Here is a 21,353-nt window from a genome sequence, read left to right on the forward strand (position 1 = left end):
GTGTACCTAATAAAGTGGCCGGTGAGTGTATATATTTTAAGATTCATTATACACAACTGAAGTAGTTCAAGTCTTTTATTGTTTGAATATTGATTATTTTGGCAAAAAAAGTCCCTTAAAACCCTTTAAAAAAGTATCATATTTCATGCGACCAATACAAAAAAGTGTTTTTTAATACAAAAAAAAGTCAACCTTCAATTAATTACATCAGCTATGCACCCAATACTTGGTCGGGAATCCTTTTGCAGAAATGACTGCTTCAGTGCGGCGTGGCATGGAAGCAATCAGCCTGTGGCACTGCTGAGGTTTTATGGAGGCCCAGGATGCTTCGATAGCGGCCTTAAGCTCATCCACTGTGTTGGGTCTGGTGTCTCTCAACTTCCTCTTCACAAAATCCCATAGATTCTCTATGGGGTTCAGGTCAGGAGAGTTGGCAGGCCTTGATTTCCGAATGACATGCAAAATTTTCTTTCATCTGAAAAAAGTACTTTGGACCACTTAGCAAACAGTCCAGTGCTGCTTTTCTGTAGCCCAGGTCAGGCGCTTCTGCCGCAGTTTCAGGTTCAAAAGTGGCTTGGCCTAGGGAGTGCAGCACCTGTAGCCCATTTCCAGCACATGCTTGTGCACTGTGGCTCTGGATGTTTCTACTCCAGACTCAGTCCACTGTTTCTGCAGGTCCCCCAAGGTCTGGATTCGGCCCTTCTCCACAAACTTTCTCAAGGTGCGGTCACCTCTTCTGGTTTTGCAGTGTTTCCTGACACACGTTTTCCTTCCTGCAGACTTCCCACTGAGGTGCCTTAATACAGCACTCTGGGAACAGCCTATTCGCTCAGAAATGTCTTTCTGTGTCATAGCCTGTTGCTTGAGGGTGTCAATGATGGCCTTCTGGACAGCAGTCAGGTCGGCAGTCTTGCCCACGATTGCAGTTTTGAATAATAAACCAGGCTGGGAGTTTTTCAAAGCCTCAGGAATCTTTCTCAGGGGCTTTGAGTTACTCGTTGATTCAGATGATTAGATTAGTAGCTTCTCTAGAGTACCTTTTCATGCTAATATGCTAATTTTTTGAAATAGGGATTTTTGTTTTTTCTTGACTTTTTTGCCAAAATCCATAATTCAGTTAAAGCGATCCATGGATAGAAAGACTTGTAGTTCTTAAAAGATAAATGTTAGTATAAGCTATAGAAATTTTATATTATAACCCCTCTTAATGTTTTCGTTTTAATACAATTTGTAAATTTTTCAATCAAAAAATAAACTTGTAGCTCGCCTTTGTTGATGTCAGTAATTACACAATGTTCATGGTGCTGAAACCCATGACATCTGTCTCACCCAAGCACCAGCAGAGGGTGACAAAACACCAAAAAACACAAGTAACAAGTGGACTTGACACTGTGCTATCATTTTAATCTGTTTGAGCGGGGCATGTGCGTTAAATTGATTGATTGATTGTTAAACATCAAATATTTTAACGTGATTAATTAACTTCCGTTAACACGATAATTTTGACAGCCCTAGTAAAAAGCAAAATCAAGGAGAATACAGCTTATACTGCCTTTTGGTAAGATTTACAGCAAGGTTTTTTTGTGCTGTTTAACAGCGAACTCTTGTGGTTGCTTTGTGACATGGTTTATTGTTTTCTTGCCAATTCAATATGGCTGCACTACGTCTCAGGCTGATGCCTTCGTTGTAATGTTGTGCTTATATGATCCTTGGACAAGATTTGTCCGTAAGTATGGATGTTTAAAAGAATGTACATATTATGTCAATAAGACAAATATTATATTTTTTTGTATGAGACGCTTTTTGTTTACGTTTAGTGAATTTGTCTAGCGTGCTAAGCTAACGTTGTTGCTAATGCAATGTTTGTGTACTTTTTTTTGTAGTTTTACGACGGTCTAAAGAGGACAATGGTTTGAGGCCATTCTATTAATAAATCAGATAAAAAAGGAAGAAGTCTGATTATTAAGGTGTCATTCACTAGCTGTCTAGCTTGGGAAAAAGTAGACGCTTCGGAGTGAGGACAACATACAGCTAGTCACAACAATATAGACATACAGTATGTACACTAGACTGGTCCAAAAAAATGAACTTTGGAAAATAGCTGCTCCACAATGTTATATATGTTCCTTTCCTAGACAATAACTGGTACACAAAATTTCACGTTCATAGTCCTTTATTTAGTGTCCGTGCCCAAGCTCTCAAGTGACCGCTCTCTATGCGTTGCCCCCAGGCTAAGGGATAACTGATGAATTCCCAACTAAGTAAAGCAAAATGGAAACAGAAATATGCGGTCCGACGATCTACCAACACACAAAGAAATGCATGGTTTATTCATTTCGGATCCCTCTGTCGGTTCATTGTGGGAAGGCAATAGGGAAAACCCATTATGGAGGGCGCGGACAGTAATTGCGTAGCGAATGGCACCAAATGTCACACAAATGTCTTGTACCTAATGACAAACAAAAATAGCCTTGTAGAGGAAAAATTTAAAAACTTTGAAAAATAATCATTATGCGATGGACCGATCCAATGTAGACTTATGTTCAAAACGACAAGCATTTTAACAATAAAACATTTGACATAAAACAATTGGTGTTAAATTGTCCATTTAGTCTGATCAATATGTAAATTTAGTAGATTAAATTGGCCTAATTTGCCGAAAAAAGTCTGCTATCTTAAATGTTACGAATGCGAACGTATTTAGCAAATCGCTCACACGTAACTCCACAAACCGTAGCTAACTTAATTACAAATGCATACACAAACATATATTAGCTGAAACAACATACAGCCTTATGTGGGCCAAACCAAAGCGCAGCTATCCTTTATTCAATCAGATGTCTGCTTCTGCTTCTCAGGCATTTAAGGCGAAAGTCCGGCCAGACCCGACGCTGCCACCAGAGGGCAGTATATCCTCCATCATCAAACAAAATACAATAGTTTTGGACTTTTTGGATAGTTATTTTGGAATAGTTCATGGACTTCATAATGATAATGACGCGTCACATTCACACTCCGATTCAGTCGGCCGAAGTTATTCAACACATGCAGCGATCCAACGCCGGATTTAGGTTGAAAAAGTACGAAAGCTGTACCGCATACGAAGAGGAAGGATTGTCTCAGGAGCGATTTGTTCGAGGATTCAAGGTAATTATTATATTTTTCGTATGATGCATGCATTTTGAAACATTTGGAAAAAAATCAATGGGAGAAAATATTAACCGCTACGGCACTGGTGTCATAATTCGCAATATTTACGTAAAATACATGCTAACTGTCCGTTTTTTGTTGTTTTTTTTTGCTTTCAACTAAGAATCGAGACTGTTTTACATCCATATCTATAAATAATTAAGGGATTTAAGCATTTATTCCCAAACATTTCAACGTAAAAAGCTCTTTGTTGTGATAAGGCGGCGCCACGGTGGCTTAAAGATTAGCAGCACATTTGACATATTTACGTAAAATAAATGCTAACTGCCCGTTTTTTTGTTTTTTTTTGCTTTTAACCAATAATCGAGACTGTTTTATGTCCATATCAATAATGAATTCAGGGATTTACGCTTTTATTCGCAAAAATTTCAACGTTAAGAGCTCTTTGTTGTGACTAGGCGGTGCCACCGTGGCTTAAAGACTTAGTAGCACATTGGAAATATTAACCTAAACTAAATGCCCGTTTTTGTGTGTGTGCTTTTAACCAAGAATCCAGACTGTTTTACGTCCATATCTCTAAATATTTCAGGGATTAAGCATCCATTAAAAAAAAATTCAACATAAAAAGCTCTTTGTTGTGATAAGGCGGCACCACAGTGGCTTAAAGACTAGCAGCACTTTCAATTTATTTATGTAAAAGAAATGCTAACTGTCCGGTTTGTTTTGCTTTTAACCAAGAATCGAGACTGTTTTACGTCCATATCTATTATGAATTCAGGGATTTAAGAATTTATTGCCAAAAATTTCAACGTTAAAAGCTCTGTGTTGTGACTAGGTGGCGCCACAGTGGCTTAAAGACTAGCAGCATATTCGACATGTTTACGTAAAATTAAATGCTGACCGTTTTTTTTGCTCTTAACCAAGAATCGAGACTGTTTTACGCCCATATCTACAGTATATTCAGGGATTTAAGCTTTTATTCCCAAAATTGTCAACGTAAAAAGCTCTTTGTTGTGATAAGGCGGCGCCACAGTGGCTTAAAGACTACCGGGACATTCTACATATTTACGTAAAATAAATGATAACGGCCGGCTTTTTTTGGTGTGCTTTTAACCAAGAATCAAGACTGTTTTACGTCCATATCTATAAAGAATTCCGGGATTTAACCCTTTATTCACAAGAATTTTCAACATAAAAAGCTCTTTGTGTTTCCACTCGGTCAGCTTTGACGGAGATAGGCCCCCTATTAATCGGCCCCGCACGCCGTGTCCCGTCAATATTATTATGAAGTCTATGGGTACTTAAAGGGTTAATTCCAACTTACGCGGAAATTCGGGTCACATCGCCAGTGTAGGAACGTAATTCGTTCGTAACCAGTGGACTACCTGTATAACTCCAAAGTCGCAAAAGTTGTAGACATCATCAGTAAAATTCGTGCCGCGTCATCTCAGTCAAAATTGAAAGCTCAATTGTCAATTGTCTTGTGGCCCGCGATAATTTGCTGCCTTTTCTTGACAGAAAAATGTCATATCAAATAAACAAACAACCAGACACAGCATTATGTGAAATTGTTTATACTGTCCATACATAGTGTAACGTTACAACATGCCTCACCATAACAATGGATTAGTCACATTTATTCTAATAGTTTTTCTGTTCTTTCTGTGTGTTCTATTGTACTTCTTGGCATACCTGTAACCGAAGCAGCATATAGTGCGATACAGAAGAAAGCTGCAATTGTCATTGCCAGGCAAACATCAACAAGCTTATGGCCTAAAATACGTTGGCCATCAAGAATATTCCAGCAATATTTCGGCAAGGTACAACACATCATTTGGATACACATTTTCACCATTAGCCAGCAGCAATGGAGTCAAGGCACACTTGGCTGTGCAAAACAAAGTCTTAGCCATCGAGTAGTAGCATTTCTAGAATTTCAGGAGTGAGCGCCATTCTTTGGAAGGTTCTGGTGGCTTTTAAATGGGAATTAATCACATTTGGCAAACAGAACGAAACTGCAAATAATAGTATGTGTGCTTTTATAACAGGGTGGACAATGACATGGAAATTTTTGGCCAATGTTGGCATTTTATGTGCATGCGGTGAAGCATTATGGACTCATATGGAAAGCTTACTTTAAATTGATTTGATATGCAGCATCTGAACATTCTGATTCTCCATGACACTTTTAGCATTTTGCTAAATTTACTGTCCACACTGTCGTTGGCGGTTATCAGCCATTTAAAAAAATCTCTCATAGTTGTGATTAAGATGGGAATTAATCAAATTTGGCAAACAGAAAGAAACTGTTAATTATAGTATGTGTGCTTTTATAACAGAGTGGACAATGACATTATGGAAATTTTTGGGCATTGTTGGCATTTTACAGTGCCTTGCAAAAGTATTCGGCCCCCTTGAACCTTGCAACCTTTCGCCACATTTCAGGCTTCAAACATAAAGATATAAAATTTTAATTTTTTTGTCAAGAATCAACAACAAGTGGGACACAATCGTGAAGTGGAACAAAATTTATTGGATAATTTAAACATTTTTAACAAATAAAAACTGAAAAGTGGGGCGTGCAATATTATTCGGCCCCCTTGCGTTAATACTTTGTAGCGCCACCTTTTGCTCCAATTACAGCTGCAAGTCGCCTGGGGTATGTTTCTATCAGTTTTGCACATCGAGAGACTGACATTCTTGCCCATTCTTCCTTGCAAAACAGCTCGAGCTCAGTGAGGTTAGAAGGAGAGTGTTTGTGAACAGCAGTCTTCAGCTCTTTCCACAGATTCTCGATTGGATTCAGGTCTGGACTTTGACTTGGCCATTCTAACACCTGGATACGTTTATTTTTGAACCATTCCATTGTAGATTTGGCCTTATGTTTTGAATCATTGTCCTGTTGGAAGATAAATCTCCGTCCCAGTCTCAGGTCTTGTGCAGATACCAACAGGTTTTCTTCCAGAATGTTCCTGTATTTGGCTGCATCCATCTTCCCTGTCCCTGCTGAAGAAAAGCAGGCCCAAACCATGATGCTGCCACCACCATGTTTGACAGTGGGGATGGTGTGTTCAGGGTGATGAGCTGTGTTGCTTTTACGCCAAACATATCGTTTTGCATTGTGGCCAAAAAGTTCAATTTTGGTTTCATCTGACCAGAGCACCTTCTTCCACATGTTTGGTGTGTCTCCCAGGTGGCTTGTGGCAAACTTTAAACGAGACTTTTTATGGATATCTTTGAGAAATGGCTTTCTTCTTGCCACTCTTCCATAAAGGCCAGATTTGTGCAGTGTACGACTGATTGTTGTCCTATGGACAGACTCTCCCACCTCAGCTGTAGATCTCTGCAGTTCATCCAGAGTGATCATGGGCCTCTTGGCTGCATTTCTCATCAGTTTTCTCCTTGTTTGAGAAGAAAGTTTGGAAGGACGGCCGGGTCTTGGTAGATTTGCAGTGGTCTGATGCTCCTTCCATTTCAATATGATGGCTTGCACAGTGCTCCTTGAGATGTTTAAAGCTTGGGAAGTCTTTTTGTATCCAAATCCGGCTTTAAACTTCTCCACAACAGTATCTCGGACCTGCCTGGTGTGTTCCTTGGTTTTCATAATGCTCTCTGCACTTTAAACAGAACCCTGAGACTATCACAGAGCAGGTGCATTTATACGGAGACTTGATTACACACAGGTCATTTAGGACAACATTGGATCATTCAGAGATCCTCACTGAACTTCTGGAGTGAGTTTGCTGCACTGAAAGTAAAGGGGCCGAATAATATTGCACGCCCCACTTTTCAGTTTTTTATTTGTTAAAAAAGTTTAAATAATCCAATAAATGTTGTTCCACTTCACAATTGTGTCCCACTTGTTGTTGATTCTTGACAAAAAAATTAAATATCTTTATGTTTGAAGCCTGAAATGTGGCGAAAGGTTGCAAGATTCAAGGGGGCCGAATACTTTTGCAAGGCACTGTATGTGCACAAGGTGAAGCATTATGGACTCATATGGAAAGCTTACTCTAAATTGTTTTGATATACAGCATCTGAACATTTTAATACTCCATGACACTTTTAGCACGTTGCTAAATTTGCTGTCCACACTACCGTCCACAATTATCAGCCATTATAGAAAATCTCTGGTGGTTAAGATGACTATGATTAAGATGGGAATTAATCACATTTGACAAACAGAACAAAACTGTTTATAATAACAGTATGTGTGCTTTTACTACGGAGTGGACAATGACATTATGGACATTTTTGACCAATGTTAGCATTTTATGTGCACACAGTGAAGCAATATGGACACATATGGAAAGCTTACTTTAAATTGATATGATATACAGCAGCTGAACATTCTGATTCTCCTTGACACTTTTAGCATTTTGGTAAATTTACTGTCCACACTGTCGTTGGCGGTTATTAGCCATTTTAGAACATCTCTATTAGTTGAGATGACTGTGATTAAGATGGGAATTAATCACACTGGGCAAACAGAACGAAACTGTTAATTATAGTATGTGTGCTTTTATAACAGAGTGGACAATGACATTATGGACATTTTTGGCCAATGTTGGCATTGTATGTGCACAAGGTGAAGCAATACTGACTCACATGGAAAGCCTACTCTAAATTGTTTAGATATACAGCATCTGAACATTTTAATGCTCCATGACACTTTTAGCATTTTGCTAAAGTTGCTGTCCACAGTATCGTCCGCAATTATCAGCCATTTTAGAAAATCTCTGGTGGTTAAGATGACTATGATTAAGATGGGAGTTAATCACATTTGACAAACAGAACAAAACAGTTTATAATAACAGTATGTGTGCTTTTACAACAGAGTGGACAATGACATTATGGACATTTTTGACCAATGTTAGCATTTTGTGTGCACACAGTGAAGCAATATGTACCCATATGGAAAGCTTACTTTAAATTGATATGATATACAGCAGCTGAACATTCTGATTCTCCTTGACACTTTTAGCATTTTGGTAAATTTACTGTCCACACTGTCGTTGGCGGTTATCAGCCATTTTAGAAAATCTCTATTAGTTGAGATGACTGTGATTAAGATGGGAATTAATCACATTGGGCAAACAGAACGAAACTGTTAATTATAGTATGTGTGCTTTTATAACAGAGTGGACAATGACATTATGGACATTTCTGGCCAATGTTGGCATTGTATGTGCACAAGGTGAAGCAATACGGACTCATATGGAAAGCTTACTCTAAATTGTTTAGATATACAACATCTGAACATTTTAATGCTCCATGACACTTTTAGCATTTTGCTAAAGGTGCTGTCCACACTATCGTCTGCAATTATCAGCCATTTTAGAAAATCTCTGGTGGTTAAGATAACTGTGATTAAGATGGGAGTTAATCACATTTGACAAACAGAACAAAACAGTTTATAATAACTATGTGTGCTTTTACAACAGAGTGGACAATGACATTATGGAAATTTTTGGCCAATGTTGGCATTTTATGTGCACACGGTGTAGCAATATGGACTCATATGGAAAGCTTACTCTAAATTGTTTTGATATACAGCATCTGAACATTTTAATGCTCCATGACACCCTAACTCTACATGACACTTTTAGCATGTTGCTAAATTTGCTGTCCCCACTGTCGTCGGCGGTTATAAGCAATTTTAGAAAATCTCTGGTGGAAGCTGATACAGTTGCGAATTTGGAGAGAATTTGTTGAAACTTAGTTTGCTAAATTTCATCATATTGTGTGTGCACGTGTGTAGATGCTGTCAAGTCTGATAAATCCACTCTGTCATGGAGGAATAAAATCTGTTTCAGCTTTCACTTTAAAACGATAAACTGGACGACTGGTCACAAGGCCATCTTGACCATCAGAAATGTTCTAAAGTGGCTGATAACCGCTGACGACAGTGTGGACAATGTGGAATTTTACCAACATGCTAAAAGTTCAATATTCATTTATTTACGAAAATATAAAATACATACGTTCAATATTTTCCTACATTTTCTTAATAGTGAGGCCTATAGCAAATAGTTGTGTTGACCCCAATATGAATCTAAGTCTGGAAGTGGCAATGCAGTTATTTTAATGGACCACATTGTGATATGATAATCAAGTCTTTGGAGGGCAATGAGCATCGTGTATATCTCTCGGAATATTCTCAAGGTCCCTTCTTATGGCTTTGTTATTCCTGTCAAGAACATTTCCTGTACATGTTATTGTCATTGTCCCATTGTTTATCCGTAGGACCAACAACCATTGTCACCAATGTGTTTCAACATTCTTCACACGTGTTGCTTATGCATTCCCATCCAAGACAAGAATAAGGAACCAGTTATTTCCTGTTCTCTCGTCTAATTTGTATCCCTACAATGCAATCAACGACCATTATGGTGGCAACAATAGATGCTCAACTGAACTGCTCCCAACTGAATATGATTATGCGTGAGTTATGCACAATGCAAAATAATATATTAAAGAGTGACGTGAAAGCAAATGAATAATGAAAATGCACTTTTCTTTTGGTAAAATACAGTTTATTTGTGAATGTACATTGATTAGCAATACATCTATAAGCAACTCCATTAGTTTAGCATTTATAGAAGAGGGTGTTCACAGGTCACAAAATTGTTTGGCTCATAGTGGCATGCCAAAGAAATTTAAAACATTTTTTTTTTTTAAACAGGAAAAGAAGCAAGAGACATGAGTAGCACAGGGTGCAAGGAAACCAAAACTTAAAATGAAGCAATTTAAGATAATAAAATGCTTAATGAACATACAATAAAGAAATCAATACAAATGGAGGATGATAAAGTTGAGAAATGCAATGACAGAGTGCTTTCAAAATATGCTGGTATTTGTTACGCAGACTCCTACCCGTCTCCAACTTCCACTTGCGTGCACTTTAAGCTAGCTGCTAGCCAAAACCAAGCGCTGGTACAACTTGACACGGAGCCTAGCCTCCAAATCCGCCAGTTTACACTGCTGGCTTTAGTACTGGTATATGGAGGGGATTGAAATAGGCTGACAGGGATCGGATTGCACCTGAAAAGCTGCTTCTAAAGGAATGAAGCAGTGTTGTAATACGGCCCGAGAGTTAGGGCCACGCAGTCCTAATGGGGATAAAACAAGCAGTCCCTCACTGAAGCCACACTTTGGATCATAACCCCTTGTCTAAACACATAACAATATGGCTTTACATCACACACACTCACTCGCACACATATATATTTATATCAACACTATACAAAAGTCAACCCTGCTCCATACTTCATTATCTAAGGTGGAGTATTGGGGACAGACTGAAAAGGAAAAACAAAATACAACGCAGGTACAATATTAGAAGTGCGTAAATAATACCAAAGTTGAAATAAGACCAAAAAATCCTAAATCACTGGCTATCGTTGATGGCGATATTAAATGGACATATGGTTGCCAACTCCTTGGAAAATGTATTTCCATTTATTCACTTGAACATACAGTGGGGCAAATACGTATTTAGTCAACCACCAATTGTGCAAGTTCTCATACTTGAAAAGATTAGAGAGGCCTGTAATTGTCAACATGGGTAAACCTCAACCATGAGAGACCGAATGTGGGGAAAAAAAAACAGAAAATCACATTGTTTGATTTTTAAAGAATTTATTTCCACATTATAGTGGAAAATAAGTATTCGGTCACCTACAAACAAGCAAGATTTCTGGCTGTCAAAGAGGTCTAACGAGGCTCCATTCGTTACCTGTATTAATGGCAACTGTTCTAACTTTTTGGTAGAAACACAGTTTCTCTTGTTTGGAGGAGAAACAATACTGAATTGCATCTGAAGAACACCATACCCACTGTGAAGCATGGGGGTGGAAACATCATGCTTTGGGGCTGTTTTTCTGCAAAGGGACCAGGATGATTGATCTGTGTAAAGGAAAGAATGAATGGGGCCATGTATCGAGAGATTTTGAGTGAAAATCTCTTTCCATCAGCAAGGGCATTGGAGATGAGACGTGGCTGGGTCTTTCAGCATGACAATGATCCCAAATACACAGCCAGGGCAACAAAGGAGTGACTTCGTAAGAAGCATTTCAAGGTCCTGGAGTGGCCTAGCCAGTCTCCAGATCTCAACCCCATAGAAAATCTGTGGAGGGAGTTGAAAGTTCGTGTTGCCCAACGACAGCCCCAAAACATAACTGCTCTAGAGGAGATCTGCATGGAGGAATGGGCCAAAATACCAGCAACAGGGTGTGAAAAGCTTGTGTAGAGTTACAGAAAACGTTTGGCCCCTGTTATTGCCAACAAAGGGTACATAACAAAGTATTGAGATGAACTTTTGGTATTGACCAAATACCCATTATGATTTGCAAATAAATTCTTTAAAAATCAAACAATGTGATTGTTTTTTTCCACATTCTGTCTCTCATGGTTGAGGTTTACCCATGTTGACAATTACAGGCCTCTCTAATATTTTCAAGTGGGAGAACTTGCACAATTAGTGGTTGACTAAATACTTATTTGCCCCACTGTATGTCTGTTGATTTCACATTGTTACAGATAATCATTTTTGTATATTCTTTGTTCTTGTAACTGTGTGTTTATCTACAGTACTTTTTTCTTTTTTTTGGTTTTATCTAGGTAGGGGCCGGCACTAGGCTGCGGCCTGTTTTTTTCTATTGTGTAGACCAGTACTTCTCAAATAGAGGGGCGGGCCCCATCCAGGGGGGCGCAGAACGATGCTGGGGGTGGTTCATGTGACCTTGGGGAACATACTTTTTTGCCGTACTAGTACTTGCACATCCACCGAGTGGGTGGCAGTGGCGTTCTCATTTTCAGCATGCGCGCAGTACTTTTTAACCAAACAAGATCACACAGCAAAGAGCACCGGAGATATGAAAAGCAAAGACGAAGAAATATGACGAAGCATATGTAGCATTCGGCTTTTGGCTTAGACTTCTAGCACAGTGGGAGACGAGGAAAGACCAGTCTGTTTACTTTGTCTAAAAATGTTCGCAGCGAACAGCAGGATTTTTTTTTTCTGTGAAAATGCGCAGAATATTGCCAACAATCATCCCGCTTTGTCCGTGTTACATCAGTAAACCAGAGAGCACTGTCAGCATCACATAAGGTGGCACACCAAGTTGCTCAATGCAAAATAACCCATCGCCACAGCAAAGAAGAGGATACCGCCTGCAGCAAAAATAAAAACTTTGTCTCTCTGTCCAATGACACTGTCATTTTTGTTTTATTATTTTTTCAGTCTAATTGTTTGGCATAATATCCTCTCAAATTAATGTTGCTAATCAATTTGAATTTATGATTATTTATTGATTTTATTGATTTATTTTTTTCCCCAGTATTGAACGGTCAAAAAATGTATCGGGTCTATTTTAACAGCAAGGATGTGTTATTTATTTATTTATTTTTTTACACTTTTTATCCCTTCTTTAATATTAAAAATGACATACTTTTATGCAGAGCTGTACTTATAATAATAAGAATTTTATGGACAAATGATACTACAATATATTTACAGTGGCAGCAGAGAGTCGGGCGGGGGGTGGGGGGGGTGTGTTTGCGGAACATTTACGTCTTCCTGGGTAGAGCGTAACAGAATATAATTGAGAAGCACTGGTGTAGACTGTGGGCATGTGCCGGTTACCGGTTTCAAGGTTTACCATGGTATGAAAACGTCACCGTTTCAAAACAAATAAAATTTTCCGTCATACCGTAATACGGCATAAGCAATTTTTTATGTCCCCAAAATGCAGTGAGAAATGGCTTGGAGCGGCAGAGCTCACCCTTCCGGTTGTTGCTCTGTCAGGGACCCTGCTGTTGCTGTTGAAACTACACCTGAGCTTTTTCAAAAACCCCTCAAAAAAGTCTCGTCAAGTATGGGAGTATTCGGCTACCGAAAAGAAACACATGGCCACGGCTTAGAGGAGGAAGGACAGCTGACTTGCAGGCTACACCTCAAACATAATTTCACATTAAAGTGACCCTCATCTGTCACTTTACCCAAAATTGAAGGTAAGTAAACGCTGTGATGAGTGTTCCCCACCAGCTACGAGAGTTTACTCCAGCGCGTTTCGTGTGTCTAGCGATGGTAAAACAAGTACTATAACGTGAGCTTGTTAACAAGGCTATTGATGTGGCTAGTTATCATGCCAAGCGGGCTAACTTGTTTCCTCATTAACCTCACTGTAAGCGTACATTTGTAAAATCTTCCGCCATTGTAAATATCTTTCAAAATAAGTTTTTTTCTCTGCCAACTTTCTGTATTGAGAGACGGTGTGTGTATAATGTGTTAATAATGATAGACGAGTCATACACACGAGCTCTGTCTCTTACTCTCTCTCTCCATTAATATTCAACTGTATTTAATATTAAAGATGTCCCGATCGATCGGTCCGATCACGTCATTTTCAAAGTATCTGAATCGGCAAAAAAATATTGGACTTGCCTTTTTTAAATATATATATGTTTTTTTTTAATTAAATCGTTTTCTAATTGTATCTAACGTTACAGACAAAATGTCTTACGCTCATCCAGAGTCTTTAGTTTTGGCTTAAAGTAGGGCTATCAAATTTATCACGTTAACGGTGGTAATTAATTTTTAAAAAATTAATCACGTTAAAATATTTAACGCAATTAACGCATGCGCTGCACGACCCACTCACGCATTGTCGTGTTCAATCTACAATGGCAAGCGTTTTACCTATATATAGAACTACAAGGCAGCGTAAACTGAGTAGAGTGGATTTTGACAGCCTTTGGAGCCTTTCTTTAATTGGCTAAAGCCTTACAAACCTTCTCTCAACAATTAGAAACATCGTGGGAAGCTATATGGCGAAGAAAGGTAGTAGTTGATCTTTTTCTTAACACCCAATGTTATTTCCCAACGCAGAGAAGATATATCAATTGGTGCCACTACGCACAGTGATGGTTGCACTTCCCATCATGCATTTGGGCAGAATAGTTAAATGGCTACAGTATCATTTACTGAAAGCTCAACAAATACTCTAGATGGCAATATTTAGTCATAATATACAAAGTCACATTTATCCTTTAAGAATTACAAGTCTTTCTATCCGTGGATCCCTCTCACAGAAAGAATGCTAATAATGTAAATGCCATCTTGAGGATTTATTGTCATAATAAACAAATACAGTACTGATGTACTGTATGTTGAATGTATATATTCATCCGAGTTTTATTCATTTTTTTCTTAATGCATTGCCAAAATGTTTATGATCGGGAAAAATTATGGGGAATGATTGGAATTGAATCGGGGGCAAAAAAAAAAAAAAAAAGCAATCGGATCGGGAAATATCGGGATCGGCAGATACTCAAACTAAAACGATCGGGATCGGATCGGGAGCCGAAAAACATGATTGGAACAACCCTATTTTAATATTCTTATCTCCCATACTCTATGTTATGTTCCGGTATCATCATGACAAGCGACAGTACCTCGGCCTATGAGATGAGCAGGATTGTCATTGTTCTGTCAGCTCATTGGTCAGAGAGCAGGAGAGGCGGGGAATTCCCCTGCATATTCTTGAAAAGCATCATACCAGTATTCGTACGTTCAACAAATATGACACAATTTTCGATTTTCATGATAATAAGGGACAAAGTTTATCCCTTGGAAGCTTAATAAGCGACACGTACTTTTGTTTCTAAATACGGGACGATTACAATTTTCAAGGACGGTTGGCAACCCTAAATGGACAGGACATGGTACGGAAAACTTGACAAGTTTTTAATCATAAACAATGAAATTGTCAAAATATGAGAATTCTTCAAGGGCAAAAAAGTGAATAAAGTAGAATTGTTGTGGGAACAGTTTTATGACAAAGACGCAAGCTAGCAAGAATAAAAATAGCAAAATGATCATAGTCTTTATTTTTAAAAGAATATAGTTGTAATATTACAAGATTTTCTTCAATTTTTTTTTTACAAGAATAAAGTTGTAAAATTTTGAAGGAAAAAAACTGTGACACCAGAAGAGTTTTTACCGAAATATTACAAGAGTGCAGTCATTTTACCGGAATTGTAGTTTTAAACGATTAGTAGCAGTATAGAAAAAAATTGAAATCTTCTACGAACCTGAAATGTTTTTTATTTAAACAATTAAATTCTTCCTGTGTCTAAATGACACATCCTTAAAATTTGCATGGTCATGGGACTTTTTCCCCTCCAAGTGTGACCCTAATACTCCAGTTATTCTCACAACTTTTTTTAGCTATATCAGCAATACACTTCCACTATTTTTGCTGAGTTCAGACATAACTTTGCGCATGAAAAGCCTTATTTTCCCTCCAACGTCATACTGATTTCTTTCTGACTCTTCAGTATTTTCCTTGCGACTTGCACAATTTTGACCACATGCCACTTCACAGTCTCCTTCACTGGCGAAACCGTCACACGCTACAGTGGAAAGTGCAGCACAATAAAATAAAAAAATATATAGTTACAAATCTATAGCCGACATATCCAGTCTTCATATATCTGTGTTATATTTCTTGCCACTAATTCAAAATATAGCGTGAACCATCACGTTTTCCTTCTGGCAGAATACAAATAGACGGCTGGAAAATCTTAGAAATGAGTAAAAAAGGAAGTTGACTAAAAGCAAATATTCAATTACAAAAAAAAAAAGTCAAATTTCATGCAATGACTTCAACTACACTAAATATTCCGGTTTGTCCCAAACAAAAAAAAGTAGGAAAATGCTACATAAATATACAGTAAAGTGTCCTGGTGGTTCTTTTGAGATGTTAATGAGTAAGTTGACATTGCAGGAGCGCGAATAAGAAGCGTGGTACTGTAAACAAATGGACACAAACCCTGTGGCAACTGTGGCAGCGCAGCTGTCCAGTGTGACGTCATCTGTCAGGCAGCCTCTTAGTGATTACAGCCTTGATGCAGAGACAGAGAACCACCAGATGAGATTTATTTATTTATCTTTAAATGTGCAGCTTTGTACTCTTCACTTGGTAATTAGAAATCTTTAAAAGCATGGAACAGTGGACCCTCATTATACGAGAACCTCGCCTTACGAGTACGATATGACCAGCGTTAAATTTTCACCATACGAGCGAAATCCAGAAAAGCTCATTCTCGTCCTTTCCAGTGATAGAATTTTGTTATCGAAGTTGAATAATTTGTGCTTACAAGTGAATATGGTAACACTTTACAATAAGGGTCCTTTAATAAATATTAGTTAATGCATTTTAGAACAATAGCTAATGTTTAAGTAACATGAAAATAATTAATTTAATGCATTATCTAACATTTATTAATATATTAACTAACATGAGTTAATGCATTAGTTAATGCATTTTAATAACTAATGTTTAACACAATCCGTCCACCTCGGGACTCGCACCCGCATGCACGGCGCGTTGCGTCCAGCACGGGAGGAGAGTGTGCTAATCGCTAGGCTAAAAGCCCATGATTTCTTGAAGGCATCAGGAGGGAGGTTTTGTACACAACAGACCTGCATGTACCCGTTACATACAGTGCCTTGCAAACGTATTCGGCCCCCTTGAATCTTGCAACCTTTCGCCACATTTCAGGCTTCAAACATAAAGATATGAAATTTAATTTTTTTTGTCAAGAATCAACAACAAGTGGGACACAATCGTGAAGTGGAACAACATTTATTGGATAATTTAAACTTTTTTAACAAATAAAAAACTGAAAAGTGGGGCGTGCAATATTATTCAGCCCCTTTACTTTCAGTGCAGCAAACTCACTCCAGAAGTTCAGTGAGGATCTCTGAATGATCCAATGTTGTCCTAAATGACCGATGATGATAAATAGAATCCACCTGTGTTTAATCAAGTCTCCGTATAAATGCACCTGCTCTGTGATAGTCTCAGGGTTCTGTTTAAAGTGCAGAGAGCATTATGAAAACCAAGGAACACACCAGGCAGGTCCGAGATACTGTTGTGGAGAAGTTTAAAGCCGGATTTGGATACAAAAAGATTTCCCAAGCTTTAAACATCTCAAGGAGCACTGTGCAAGCCATCATTTTGAAATGGAAGGAGCATCAGACCGCTGCAAATCTACCAAGACCCGGCCGTCCTTCCAAACTTTCTTCTCAAGCAAGGAGAAAACTGATCAGAGATGCAGCCAAGAGGCCCATGATCACTCTGGATGAACTGCAGAGATCTAAAGCTGAGGTGGGAGAGTCTGTCCATAGGACAACAATCAGTCGTACACTGTACAAATCTGGCCTTTATGGAAGAGTGGCAAGAAGAAAGCCATTTCTCAAAGATATCCATAAAAAGTTTCGTTTAAAGTTTGCCACAAGCCACCTGGGAGACACACCAAACATGTGGAAGAAGGTGCTCTGGTCAGATGAAACCAAAATTGAACTTTTTGGCCACAATGCAAAACTATATGTTTGGCGTAAAAGCAACACAGCTTATCACCCTGAACACACCATCCCCACTGTCAAACATGGTGGTGGCAGCATCATGGTTTGGGCCTGCTTTTCTTCAGCAGGGACAGGGAAGATGGTTACAATTGACGGGAAGATGGATGCAGCCAAATACAGGAACATTCTGGAAGAAAACCTGTTGGTATCTGCACAAGACCTGAGACTGGGACGGAGATTTATCTTCCAACGGGACAATGATCCAAAACATAAAGCCAAATCTACAATGGAATGGTTAAAAAATAAACGTATCCAGGTGTTAGAATGGCCAAGTCAAAGTCCAGACCTGAATCCAATCGAGAATCTGTGGAAAGAGCTGAAGACTGCTGTTCACAAACACTCTCCATCCAACCTCACTGAGCTCGAGCTGTTTTGCAAGGAAGAATGGGCAAGAATGTCAGTCTCTCGATGTGCAAAACTGATAGAAACATACCCCAAGCGACTTGCAGCTGTAATTGGAGCAAAAGGTGGCGCTACAAAGTATTAACGCAAGGGGGCTGAATAATATTGCACGCCCCACTTTTCAGTTTTTTTTTGTTAAAAAAGTTTAAATTATCCAACAAATTTTGTTCCACTTCACGATTGTGTCCCACTTGTTGTTGATTCTTGACAAAAAATGAAAATTTTATATCTTTATGTTTGAAGCCTGAAATGTGGCGAAAGGTTGCAAGGTTCAAGGGGGCCGAATACTTTTGCAAGGGACTGTATGTATGGCGGCACTTTTGTTATGTCACTATACTTCAGTCATTATCATAAGTGCTTGTACATACATAAATAAAATTGTTTTTTATAATGTAAAATTTTTTCAGATTTAGCCTTAAAAATATTTATTAGGATCTTTCGGGCTAACATAACATTAACTAAAACTCATTCAGAATTCATGACACGATGACATTCACGTTTCGAGCTTTATCGTGGAACGGATTGGGCTCATATCATGTGGGTCCACTGTACTTTTAACTCCTTGGCTGCCATTGATGGTGATAGATGCCAAATCCATTAGTGTGACTGTGCAGCCATGTGAAGACCATCACAGGGTTCCAGCTCATTTGGTGAGATGAAGACAAAATAATTTCAGCATATTGTGATAGTCATAGTCACACTTGGCTTTTGTGTAGAGATGGGGCCAATCTCATCCAGTATCTGTATCAGGTTTTGATAGAAGTTTAGTTCACTGATCAGCTCGGCCTAGCGGGTGAAAGTTTCCGACCCATGAGCCATATCTCAGGCCTTGTCATTTAAGGCGCACAAATGTGCTCACTCGCCATTACGTGTCCAAAATGTGCTTTGTAGAAGTGCCTTTACAGCGCTTCTCAGTTTAATTTGGGGTCTATGTTCTTTAGCGATTGGCGTTTCGCCTGTTTACAAGACCATCACAACTTCTTCTTCTGGCTTAGGATGGAGTCGGCAATGTTGGTCGCACAAAATCTAGTGTTAAATGGCTGTAAGAAAACTTAACATTTATTTAACGCTAGTCAATCTGATTCGAAGGGCTCAATGAGTTTCGCCTAAGAACCAAGATTCTAAACCGACCCTTCGTGTGAGCTAAGTCCAAAATAGGGCTTACTTAGCGGCCATGAGAGCGGGACGGATAGAGCCGACGTCATGAAATGACTTTTCCGAAAATGCCCATAAATTGTTGTCACTTTTAGCTCAGAAATTAGTTTTGCCAGAGAACCAGGAATTTGACACTGCCCTTCATATGAGCAAAGCCCAAAATGAGACGTCATTAGCAGCCAAGAGAAAGGGGTTTAGGCAGTGGAAGTCCTTTTTTTTTTCCCTCTAAAACTGACCAAAAACGATCCCAATGGGTCACTCTGAGCAACTAGACGCGTTTCTTCCCGTCAACCAGTCTCAAAATGACCCATTCTTAGGTTTTACGCCAGGTTTAGGCACCATTTCTGACTGAATCAGCGCATCCATACAATTTTTTTTACATTAACAAATGAGGGGAAAGTTTTGTCTCAATTAACTATTGACAGCCAATGGCCAATGGCACTTCAAATGAATTGGACATCTATCTAGTGACCAACCAATTTAAATGATCAGCACTAGCATGAAAAGAGCCACATGCGTCTTTCATCATCAATGGCACAGAGAGAGTTAAATATTCCAATTTCAGTAGCAGGAGAATCCAGTTGTTCAGGATATCAATGAGTCAATTTAGATTACTGCACACGCAAATTGAACATGCCCGACCACATTTTAAGTCTGCCTAGGAAGCTTTTTTGTTATTTTTTTTTTCCTCTAAAACTTTTTGTTTTGTATATAAAACTCTCAAGAGGATTAAAACCAAACATCAGGGAAACAAAGACAACATAAAAATAATAAAACAATAAAACTCTCCTTCCTCTGCCTGCTATCACCTCATTGCTCCTCAGGCCTCCATCTTCTCTTTCTTTTTGTTCTTCTTGAGGAACGACGGCGTGCGGAATTTCTTCTTCTTCTTAGTGTTGGGCGACTTGGAGGGTGAGCTCTCCTGGGATAACACCTCCTCGATCTTATCGCCCGGGCGCACCATGATCTCCACGCTCTCCACGCTGGTGGTGAGGTGGCTGACTCTCTTGCAGAGCTCGTCGTCCACGTCGCAGTGGTTGTCCTTTCCGTTCATCAAGCCAGAGTGGTTGACTGCCAAGGGAAGAGGGCCATGTGTCACGTCAATGAACAAACATGATGGATTAAATTTTGTTCTAATAAATAAACAATCATCCGTGAGCCAACAAAAAAGCTTATAGGGATTTTAGATCTGTAAGCATAATGTGCCATTTTTGCAATATACAGTGCCCTGCAAAAGTATTCGGCCCCCTTGAACCTTGCAACCTTTCGCCACATTTCAGGCTTCAAACATAAAGATATAAAATTTTAATTTTTTGTCAAGAATCAGCAACAAGTGGGACACAATCGTGATGTGGAACAAAATTTATTGGATAATTTAAACTTTTTTAACAAATAAAAAACTGAAAAGTGGGGCGTGCAATATTATTCGGCCCCCTTGCGTTAATACTTTGTAGCGCCACCTTTTGCTCAAATTACAGCTGCAAGTCCCTTGGGGTATGTTTCTATCAGTTTTGCACATCGAGAGACTGACATTCTTGCCCATTCTTCCTTGCAAAACAGCTCGAGCTCAGTGAGGTTGGATGGAGAGTGTTTGTGAACAGCAGTCTTCAGCTCTTTCCACAGATTCTCGATTAGATTCAGGTCTGGACTTTGACTTGGCCATTCTAACACCTGGATACGTTTATTTTTGAACCATTCCACTGTAGATTTGGCTTTATGTTTTGGATCATTGTCCTGTTGGAAGATAAATCTCCGTCCCAGTCTCAGGTCTTGTGCAGAAACCAACAGGTTTTCTTCCAGAATGTTCCTGTATTTGGCTGCATCCATCTTCCCGTCAATTTTAACCATCTTCCCTGTCCCTGCTGAAGAAAAGCAGGCCCAAACCATGATGCTGCCACCACCATGTTTGACAGTGGGGATGGTGTGTTCAGGGTGATGAGCTGTGTTGCTTTTACGCCAAACATATCGTTTTGCATTGTGGCCAAAAAGTTCAATTTTGGTTTCATCTGACCAGAGCACCTTCTTCCACATGTTTGGTGTGTCTCCCAGGTGGCTTGTGGCAAACTTTAAACGAGAATTTTTATGGATATCTTTGAGAAATGGCTTTCTTCTTGCCACTCTTCCATAAAGGCCAGATTTGTGCAGTGTACGACATTGTTGTCCAATGGACAGACTCTCCCACCTCAGCTGTAGATCTCTGCAGTTCATCCAG

The 21,353-nt window shown here is 39.0% G+C and overlaps 1 protein-coding gene across 5 annotated transcripts in view; it reads right to left on the bottom strand.

The window, feature by feature from the left end:
- Positions 1 to 6,991: 6,991 nt before the first annotated feature.
- Positions 6,992 to 21,353, bottom strand: part of add3a (adducin 3 (gamma) a) — a 191,182-nt gene continuing 176,820 nt past the window's right edge. For 4 of the 5 annotated variants that reach the window (XM_057844313.1, XM_057844314.1, XM_057844315.1 and 1 more), the window contains one exon: positions 18,242 to 20,212. In XM_057844313.1, coding sequence (XP_057700296.1) covers positions 19,962 to 20,212 — 251 coding nt within the window. In that variant the 3' untranslated portion in view covers positions 18,242 to 19,961. Of the gene's footprint in view, positions 16,059 to 18,241; positions 20,213 to 21,353 lie in introns of those variants that run through there. The other variant, XM_057844312.1, reaches the window with a different exon arrangement.

Source organism: Corythoichthys intestinalis, chromosome 8, assembly GCF_030265065.1.
Source record: "Corythoichthys intestinalis isolate RoL2023-P3 chromosome 8, ASM3026506v1, whole genome shotgun sequence".
In the NCBI taxonomy this organism is placed as follows: domain Eukaryota; kingdom Metazoa; phylum Chordata; class Actinopteri; order Syngnathiformes; family Syngnathidae; genus Corythoichthys; species Corythoichthys intestinalis.